Below are 10262 nucleotides of genomic sequence, written 5' to 3' on the forward strand. Positions count from 1 at the left end.
AATTTTCTAAAAAATTAAATGAAAATATCTTTCGCGGCAATCAATAAAGCAGTAAATAATTATTCTCTGTAGTATGTTACAGAAACTTCCACGAGAATGACGTAATTCATTGAGTTCAATTGAAATTACATAACAATTTTTCAATTCGTAAAGATTTCTTTCTTCAAAAATGAAATAATAGAATTTTACTATCGTTAGTTCTGATTGTCTATTATCTATGTATGCTATGAAGGATAGATCATTTGTATAATTACAACCTGTCAGCTTTGCACGAATATTGGCGCCAGTAATTTATATAACATTTAATATAGAAGTGTAATATAATTAATTAAAAAAATTACTAACTTTCAACCTTATCTCTAATTGGATCAAGATTTTTCATCGTCGAAGTCAAGCAGAGGCGATGTCTTTTTTTTATCATCATCATATTTGTTCCAGATAGGCTGTACTATGTTCCTATTAATGACCGTTTTATTGATAGTAGCCGATGCCTGCGAATCTGTAACAAAAACAATAAACGTTTTATAAGTATAGAGTTCAAATAGTTACTCGTATCAGACTACAAACCTTGTCTGGAATGTTTCCTCGATATGTAGCTGCATACTTTTCCAAACCAACCCTCATTGAGTCTTTCGCGAAATTTCGGTGTGGTGAAAGTATACAACAGCGGATTAACCGCACTATTTACTGGCAGAATAAAAATCACTATCCAAGCGTGCAAATCAGCTATAAATTTTATCCATTTATTAATATTATTTAACTGTATTATTAAATGTCTGAATTTAAATAAATATTTTTGTCGTAGATTTTATACATATTATTTTAATATAAATATATTCGTATATATATATATATGTATTCTGTTTTGCACTACTCTTAAAAGTATTTGCCTATTTTTTTTTCCTTAATTACTTAAAGAAGAATACATTTTTCAATGTTCTTTATATTCTTTTAAATGTTATACGTAATAATAATGTTTGATGATTCTAAATTTTGCATTCTATATATACATATAAAGAAAATATAATAGAATTATATTACGGAATTTAGGCATATAAAAGAGATACATACAAAAATCGGGACAGGCTTACTTTTGAACGGTAGTGTATGTAATTTTAACAATTTGAATTGAGATTAGACCGATGAGAATAAATTAAATTAAGAAAGAAAAATCCTATTTTCGGTCAAAGCAGATCTTAGTGTTTAAATAAGTCAAATAACTCAAATCCGCTTTGATTAAAATAGGACTTAACTTTCTTAATTTGATTGATTTTTACACCGAAATATTCAAGCGCTAAGATCCGCTTTAACTGAAAGTAGGATACACGTCTCTTTGAAACATGATATTTTTTTCATTATTGGTTATTGCCTCTGTGGTCGAAATGAGAAGACGCCCACTTATAGAAATACAGGATTTGGAAATACAAGAGATCCGGGTACGAATCCCGGCTAAGGTAATTTCCGTAATAAAATTATTTCCAATAAGAGTCTTATTAATAATTTTATAAAATGTTTATTAGTATAAAATATGATTATTTAACGTATTAATACCATATAGTAATGATACCATTACTCTAGATAATTAATATACTCGTATATGTGATACTATTAGTCTAATTCTGTCCGTGATTGAGTTTCAAGATTTTGGCGCGCGATTTGCAGAATTGGATATGTACATGCATATGTATACAAGTCACACCGAATATTGAAGCACTAAGATTCGTTTTGACTAAAAATAGGATTTTTCTTTTTTAATTTGATACAATAACAATTTTAATTCTTTAGATTAATTTTTCACGAATGAAACAATAGAGAAAATATTTCATTCATTTGTATTTCTTACGATAAATGTAAAGTTGTTGAAAGATAAAGCTTAAAGACTTGCATGCATATTTATCGAGCAAAGATTGTAACGGAGATACTGTAATGGAGTCGATGGGAATGTGAAAACTCTCATTAGCGTTTCTGCTTACGTGGCACGGGATATTTCATCATGGCGAGGATTTTCAACGCTATAATCGGTGCCCAACATGCAGCGTCTGTCAACACGATTAGGAAGAACCTGAAGGCGAACTCAGAATCGCCGACCGACAATGGCGTGGCACGGCGCGTTCTCCAGATGCTGGTGAACATTGCAATGTAAACGTAACCGATAATCATCAATCTGCAAATGAATGCAATGATAGCCTTGAAAGGCTTTCTTTCTTCCTAAGCAATATTATGGCAATCACGAAATGAGAATCGATCAAGCTCGTGGTTGATTAAAATTTTTTTAACGAATGTTATACCGTTGACATAATTGAACTTATTCGAAAATTCTGATACTATAATAATTAAATGCAATTACACATTGCAGACTCAATTCCAAAAATTAGCTATTTAAATACAATTTTTCTAAATAAATTTTAGAAATTTTGTTGTAATATATCAGAAAATCAAAAAGAAAGTCTCTCAATAAATTATAATATAGTTTTAAAAATAACATAAGCTGGTATTCCATATTGCATAATTTAATTGAGAGACTCTTATAATAATACACTATTTACCCGACGAGATTAAGTCCCAGAAAGATAAAGGCCGAGTATTCCCAGCCTATTAGATATGGATCGTCTATATGTAGAGGAAAACACATTCCATTGACACCATAGAATCTTGTACTGCTTCTCCAATGGATAACTTTTGGATCCAGGGGAAACAATCAATTCATAGATAATAATTATGGAAAATTTTTATTATTTTCTGTCGAAAAAGATCTTCAGATTTATTAAAATGATGTGTGTAATTATAGTGACTCATATAAATATTTGAAATGTAAAAAAAATTGAGATGTTTATTTTTTCTATTTTGTAAAATAAGGCTGTAGGATATAATTAGTACATATATATAAAATTATATAATAAATAATAGATAAAATTAAAGAAAAATTAATTAAAAAGAAATACAAAAAATTAAATAAAGTCATTCTTTCGCGTAAACGAACCTGGTGCAAGAGCGATAATAAATCCGACGATCCAGATGACGATCATCGATGAGGCTGCAGCTTGAGATGTCATGGCGTGATGACACTTCAAAGGTGCTGCGATCAGAATAAATCGCTCCACGGACATAAATGACAGGATAAGCATGGAAACCTTACCGAACAATTTATAATCATCTATTTTAATTTTGATATTTTTAAAAATATTCTCTAATATCAATTTATGTCTAACTGTAATTTATATCTAACTATTAAAAAAAATTACAAACGCATGAAAAGGCAGTTATATTTAAATCTATTGAATTCGTTTCAGGAAATATATGATCTGCGTATCGATATGTATTTGAGCGACGATTGCGATTTAAATCGCAAATGCTTTACAGTTAATTACGTAAAATTAAATATACTATTATACATATTGCTAACATATGTCGACTTTATCACGGTGTCCAGATTTTGCTGAACAGTAGCATAAGCGATCATTATAAGTAGTACCGTTAAATAGCAATTGTACGTTGCGAATTGAAAATTGTGAGATTCAGCAAGGTGTTAATGTGCATACCTCGGATGATGTCATCGCCAACGCTCCTAGGAGTATGCAGGACCATGAGGACATCCATATACTTGCTACTTCTTTGTAGTTATCGCGAAACCTCGCATCTTCTATGGCGATTATGAAGAGGTATATTCCCATCAACATGTCGGACACTATAAAGGATTACGTGGACTATACCGTCTTGTAATTTATAGTGAGCCTAACATTAATATGCTCGATCGATCATCGTGTTGCGCTTTATTGTGAACCGCAAACTATGATAACTCGCGTGCACTTCGTGATTCGGTATGTACCACGAATCATTTGAATATAGCGATTTATATCGTTATTTCGTGTCTATATCTATGTCTAACTATGCGAGACAGCGGCAGCGAGCAGTTATTGAAAATTTTGAGTTTTTAAAAATTTTACTTTACATTTTTTTCGTTTATTATCAAAAGGATGATATTTAGGATAATAAAATTAGAAAATTATTTTTACCTTAGCCCTATATTTTTATATAATTATTGTATGATGCGATACTTAAAAACTATTTTGTTTTTTCCAATTTTCCGAATGTTTGCATTTGGCGATGATTTTTTATTAATTTGCTTATTTTAGTAGGTTTTTTTAAGAATACGAGAAGAGGTTTCTTTATATAGAAATTGCAAATGTAAATATCTCGCTAGGATACATTTGCACAATTACCTGCGAGATTTCGGATAATGATACTTAAAACACGATTTTCATCTTTAGCGGTGAATCTTCCCCACAGAACGAGGCTATTACCGAGACAAGTGAGACAAGATATGGTCCAAACAGCAGCCCTTAATAGAGGCTTGTCTAGCAAATGAGACATCGATGACATACCTTCAGAAAAAAAAGAGAAAAAGAGGAAAAGAGAGAGAGAGAGAGCACTGAATCATCTTTCTTGACATACATCTTGTCGCGTTTGATTCAATATTGAATCAATCAGTTATTATTGCAATTTAAGTAGTTTTTATCTAATCGCGATGTATGCCTTACCATCGCTAGTTGGTCTACATTTCTGCACCTTCGGCGCGTAAGTCATGCAGTAGTGAAATTTCTTGAAATATCTGAAAAATTTGATATCTTATGTTATTGATTATAATTAAATTATCAAACAGAAATCTTAAAGTGGTCTTAAAGTTTAATGAATATAGAAATTACAAATTATATATATATATGCATCTTCAATTTTATTTTCTACTTTTCAAGTCTAAAGTGGATTTTGAATCTAATTAATATACAGAAAAATATATTGAAATATCAAAGATTTTGCAGAAATTACGTTATGATTGAAAGAAAGCAAAGATCACTGCTTTTTAGTTATTTTAAAAATAAAAAATTCTTTTATTTATAAAAAAGAACGCTATTGTATGAGTTACATAATTACAACAAGAAAAAACATACACAAAATCAAGCCTTGGAAACACGTTGAATGCGTTTTTATCCATATTATCCATGTTTATATCTTCGACACTTCTGAAATGTTTTATAATGAAAAAGTTAATTACTTATTCTATTAATTTGTATTGATATAAATTAATAAAGGATTTATTCATAAAATGAATATAAAAAGTTTGTGCTACTATAGTTTTATATTATTATTATTATTAAGTCGGAAAAATCGCTCGTGTAGCTTGAAACTTACAGAGAGCGAAGATTATTCAAAGGATTAAAAAGCGTCATTGATAACTCGACGACAGGATTGTAACCGATTAATCTGAAAGAAGATGAGATTATATCATGACTAGCACTGCTAGAGTAATGGATCTTATTTTCAAACAGATTCTAGTTTACACATACAAGCTTAAATTATAATTAAAACCGGTTACGCTCGCGAGTACGTGACGTTTCCATAGTACTTTCGCGAACAGATCTTTAGCGTTAAGTATCAGCGAATAGAGCTCAAGCACGTATGTAGCTTAAACATTTAGTAGTAAGGCTGATTATCACGCTGGTTGATATTATAACACGGATATTTATACTTACAGCTTCGACAGATTATTCACGGACTGGAACACGTTTGACGGTATCGTGACTATCCTGTTGTATGCCAAGTTACTGAAACAAGGCTGTATTTTAATTGTGTTCGATCGTTGATATCTGATTTATAGTCAATCCATTAGATGCAGTAGAGTTTGCCATTAATAACGGTCGAGATAAAATGTAGTTTCCAACTTCTAACTGTATCTGCGTCATCGTCTGTTGTACGGTAATAAATCTTCAATACTTCAACTTTGAACAGCGAATTACAAATATATAAAGAAACAGACAATAAAAAATTAAACACTGCGTATAATTATATTTGTATTGCGATTAGAATAAAAAAAAATCCGGAAAGTTATTTTGAAAGATAATCGATTGCGCAACTTGACACGATAATATTGAATTGACGATCGGAATGACACGAGATTTTATCCTTTAGTTACAATAACCGAACGTTAGTACCGTTAATTTGAAACCGAGTCACATTAACATTTATGCACTTACAGCTCAACAAGTTGTTGCAAATTCCGAAACGCGTTCTCGTCGATGCTGCTTATGCTATTGTCCTCCATACTCCTGAATCATCGTTGAGCCGTTAGCTCGCATGAATCTTATTAACAATGACAGTAATCGCTTCCGTAATCTACTTCGTACGTACAGTGATTTTAAAGCGGGGCATCCGGCAAAGAGATCTTCCGTTATTGACTCGAAATGGTTTCCGTCCAATATTCTAAAACGCGATTTCGGAAAATTAAACGTACGTATATACATTTTCTATTTTTATTTATGTACATATATATATATATATATATATATATATGTAAATAAAAATAGAAAAAATATATATGTATACACCTATACTTATAAGCTCACATTTCTATCAACTCTGGTAACCGTGACAGCTTTAAAGCGGATGTTGTTAACATGTTCTTACTCAGGTTTCTATTTGTAAATAAAAAAGAGCAGGTCAACGTGTTATTAATGATAAATAACTTATTATCAATCAACATCATATGATTATGGACGATGCAATCCTACTAACAGTTACATTGGTTAATTATACTAATTATTAACAGTGATTCTTCCAACTAAAAAAACATGCTATGACATGTGGAAAATTAATTTTTTTCTAAAGAAATGACACTGATAAATTTCCACAATTAACTATGCTTTTGTTGCAATTTACCTCAATCTCTGATTTCATTGCATGGAATTTGCATATTAGTCGTTTCCTATTCAAGCTATCGCGAAATTACCGCACGCATCAAGGAAGCAATCTACAAACAGATCTACATTTTCGTAACGATGCGCTCTAGACTGACGCACTGATTATATACAGTAAATAATAAGTGTGTTTATCATACATAGATTAGATTACTCGGAAATTAGCAGCTGATTTCAAACTTTATTTTGTATGAATCATATACCTCTAAAAGTTATGAACAATACTAATAGTACAAAAATAGAGGAGATTTTAAAATAACAATGTTGAAGTATGCACAGCATATATTAAGTAAAAAGAAACGCGTTAAATATATAACGCAACGTATTTATTTTACAATATAGAAAGCAAGTATTTATTTCACAATAAATGATGGAAAGTTAACAGGCTAAGATCGTCCATAATTTTTTGTAATTTAACACAGTAGAGTTATATAAAATGGTTTTATACTGAGACAGTTTACATCAAATATGTAGTAGTGCTGTCTTCTAGGTCAGAAAAATCTGCCATCACAATTTTATTTTGATCCAGTAGCAGAGTTTCTAATTTATCTAGTCCCGTTAGATGTCCCGGTAGTATTTCGCTGATGCTATTATTTGTGAGAATTCTGTACAGATAAACGAGTTTCATTTGTAGATACTTTTCAAAGTGTTATTAATCATTTAATTTATACTCACAACCAAAACAACTTAGATTGATGAAGGAAGACTCCTTTTTCTAATTTGATTATATTATTATTATCGAGATATCTGAAATTACAGACTGTAAGGTTTTATGCAGAGTTTTCTATATTCTCAAAGTAAAAACATTGTACAGTAAGTACAACTTACAACAAGCGTATCTCTGGATATCTTGATAACGCATCGCGAGATAAATGTGTGAGAAAGTTGTCGGTTAGAAAACTGCAGAAGTTGTACATACATGTGAGTAATTAATAGTGTCATTCAGAGAATACATGTTTAATTGATTTAAATCCATCCATAACCAAGTAAATCAATCATTTTGAATCGTTATAATACTATTAGTTACCAAACGTGTAACAAGTTTTGCTGTATGAAAAGATTTGTCACATCAATAATATTTTCTCTGAAACGTACATTGCCGTTATATTCGATGACAAGTTTTTAGGGACATCGGTAAAATTCGTACAAGTTGCACGACACGCATCGTAGGTGCAATTAACTGGAGCGTTAAATATATCTGCGACGAAAAGTAAAGAAATTGTCATACATAGCAAATATTGCGTATCTGTCGTGTATTTTATTATGATATTACCGCAATTGTTTGAATTTCCCCAGTTTCTTTCTTTCATAAACCAGTCCCAGTTTCCGTGCATGTCAACTGCGCAGCAAATTTATGAATTAGCGAAATCTGTCGTATAATTAGAAAATTAAGATAATCTTTTTTGCTTCGTGCAAATGAAAGTTACGATAGATGAAAGTTATAGCGAATTCGATTGGATGCACTCAGTACGCATTGATGTGTATATACATTGATGTAAAGATATGTACTTAATATAATAAATATAAAAACAGTTTAAACAGGTTAAACCGTAAAATCCTTTACATATTTTATTGTACTGTTAAGTAAAATTTATCTTTTATAATTCGATATATAATATTTACATTTCATTTTACGTTCAGATTAGTACGGCTATATTATGTATCAGTGCGCACTAATGCGTTCAACCAAATCGCTATTAGAATGCTACGAAGATTTGTTTTCACAATATGTGGTTATCTCAAGATTAAAGATTATCAAAAAAATTATGAATGAATTTTATTGACAAATTTTTTAGTAATCTCTTTAATCTTTAGTTAAACTATATGTATATTAAAAACAAGTCAAAATATATATTGTTATTAAGATGTTTATGGAATAATAAATAATCAAGTCTTCATGAAATAATCAAATTTATACTATTATTTGAGTTGAAATTAAAATAGACCTGATAAGAACTGTGGTTAAGTAATTAATGTAGGTATGATTTGAAACATACAACAATTTTCTGTGGATTCATCGTCGCTGTATGGACAATCCGGGACGCCATTGCACCAGCTACGTTGCGGCATGCATGTGGTGCTGTTGAGACACTGGAAAGTACCGATGGGACATTTATCTGAAATATAAAATTTAGCGAAAATATGTCACAGTTTTTGTGGTTAGATTCTTAATTACATTTTCGTAGTAAATTGTATCATAAAATTGCGAGAATCTCTCTCGTTCTTCTGCGAAAATTTTTATCACGTAGACGATTATTTAACATGCTATTGTTTTTATTTGTGTTAACAATGTAATCTTCAGTTTCTCGCTATATTTCGAAAGATGCATTTTTATCTTATAAAAAAATGGCGAGTACGTGCTAAGGAATAGAAAATAGTTATTAAGTAGTTTGTTGACAATGTTTATTCACATATGATCTGCTACACCATGAAAAAAAAAGATATATTTATAAGATAAATACATAAAAACATAAAAAGATAAATTTATAAGGTAAATACAAGTACAAATAAAAAGATTTTATATGATAAAAGGTCATACAAATTTTTTTTTTTACAATATTTACCATATTCGTATAAACGAATTTTTCCAAAATACGCAATGGATACTCCTTACAAATAGGAAAATAATAAATTTCTATTTTCAAGCGCTTTAATCAGAACTACCAACAATATTTATAATTTATGAAATTTAATTATAATGTTATATAATAATATAATAATATTTATCTTTCTCTTCAAAGCTATTGATCTTTGTTAAAATATCTTATAGAAGTAAATTTAAAATATATGAAATCACACTCTTGAAAAATTATTTGAAGCAACAAAAGTTAATAATGAGATCTGTTTAAATAAATCCATTTGTACATTGTTAGAAAAATGTTTCCTTTACATGTAAATGAAGCTCATGAACGAAATTAAAAGTAATGAATGATTTAAAACTATTACAGTAGTTACTTAAATGTAATAAACGTGTATATTAAATTTCATAAAATTTTATGAACAGTACATTAAATTTCATAAAGTTTCAGGAATAATTAAATTTCATGTGCATGTACATAAATATACTTTTCAGTTATAAATACATTACATTTAATGTCATAAAATTAAATTCAAATTGTGTAATTTAAAAGTACATTAAATTTCATGAAATTTGCAACAGTGTAGGTCTAAATCATACCTTGATTTAAATAATACATAAGTCCAGAAAGCAAGCAGAGTATTGTAATCAGTGATGCACCGACGAGTACGATATGTTTGTATCTCATAATTTTTTAATATACATTGCTTCCTTTAGTTACAAAATTTAATTTAATTTTTCAAGATTAATTATATTTTTTAAATTTAATCGGGGATTAAGAAACACTGTCTAATACTATTTTGCAACACGAATGTTAATTATTATTTCTGATGTATTTTTGCTTACTGAACATAAATTCGTTAACAAAATTTGATTAGCACGTCACAATTTTGAAAAAAATAGCATTAACAAGAAAAACATGATAATTTTGATGG

The 10262-nt window shown here is 29.5% G+C and overlaps 1 protein-coding gene across 1 annotated transcript; it reads right to left on the reverse strand.

Annotated features, from left to right (window-relative positions):
• Window positions 1-287: 287 nt before the first annotated feature.
• LOC108752504 (relaxin receptor 1) lies at window positions 288-10015 on the reverse strand. The gene is made up of 21 exons (XM_018493349.1): window positions 9928-10015; window positions 8747-8866; window positions 8023-8088; window positions 7845-7947; window positions 7578-7649; window positions 7425-7496; window positions 7211-7354; window positions 6399-6467; window positions 6184-6255; window positions 6030-6101; window positions 5529-5600; window positions 5188-5259; window positions 4947-5018; window positions 4539-4609; window positions 4221-4382; window positions 3540-3685; window positions 2981-3131; window positions 2547-2676; window positions 1974-2164; window positions 568-726; window positions 288-499 (listed from the first exon to the last, which is right to left on the reverse strand). Exons 1-21 carry the CDS (start codon window positions 10013-10015, stop codon window positions 369-371), a joined length of 2235 nt encoding a protein of 744 aa, XP_018348851.1. The 3' UTR covers window positions 288-368.
• Window positions 10016-10262: the final 247 nt, after the last annotated feature.

The sequence above is a fragment of the Trachymyrmex septentrionalis genome, unplaced genomic scaffold (genome assembly GCF_001594115.1).
Source record: "Trachymyrmex septentrionalis isolate Tsep2-gDNA-1 unplaced genomic scaffold, Tsep1.0 scaffold60, whole genome shotgun sequence".
In the NCBI taxonomy this organism is placed as follows: domain Eukaryota; kingdom Metazoa; phylum Arthropoda; class Insecta; order Hymenoptera; family Formicidae; genus Trachymyrmex; species Trachymyrmex septentrionalis.

Excerpts from the sequence above, each read along its gene's own strand:
- LOC108752504 (XM_018493349.1), bottom strand. The coding sequence starts at position 10,015 with ATGAGATACAAACATATCGTACTCGTCGGTGCATCACTGATTACAATA. Across the intron at positions 5,601-6,029 it reads TTGCAACAACTTGTTGAGCT|TAACTTGGCATACAACAGGA; the intron begins GTAAGTGCATAA and ends GCCTTGTTTCAG. Across the intron at positions 3,686-4,220 it reads CATTATCCGAAATCTCGCAG|TGTCCGACATGTTGATGGGA; the intron begins GTAATTGTGCAA and ends AATCCTTTATAG.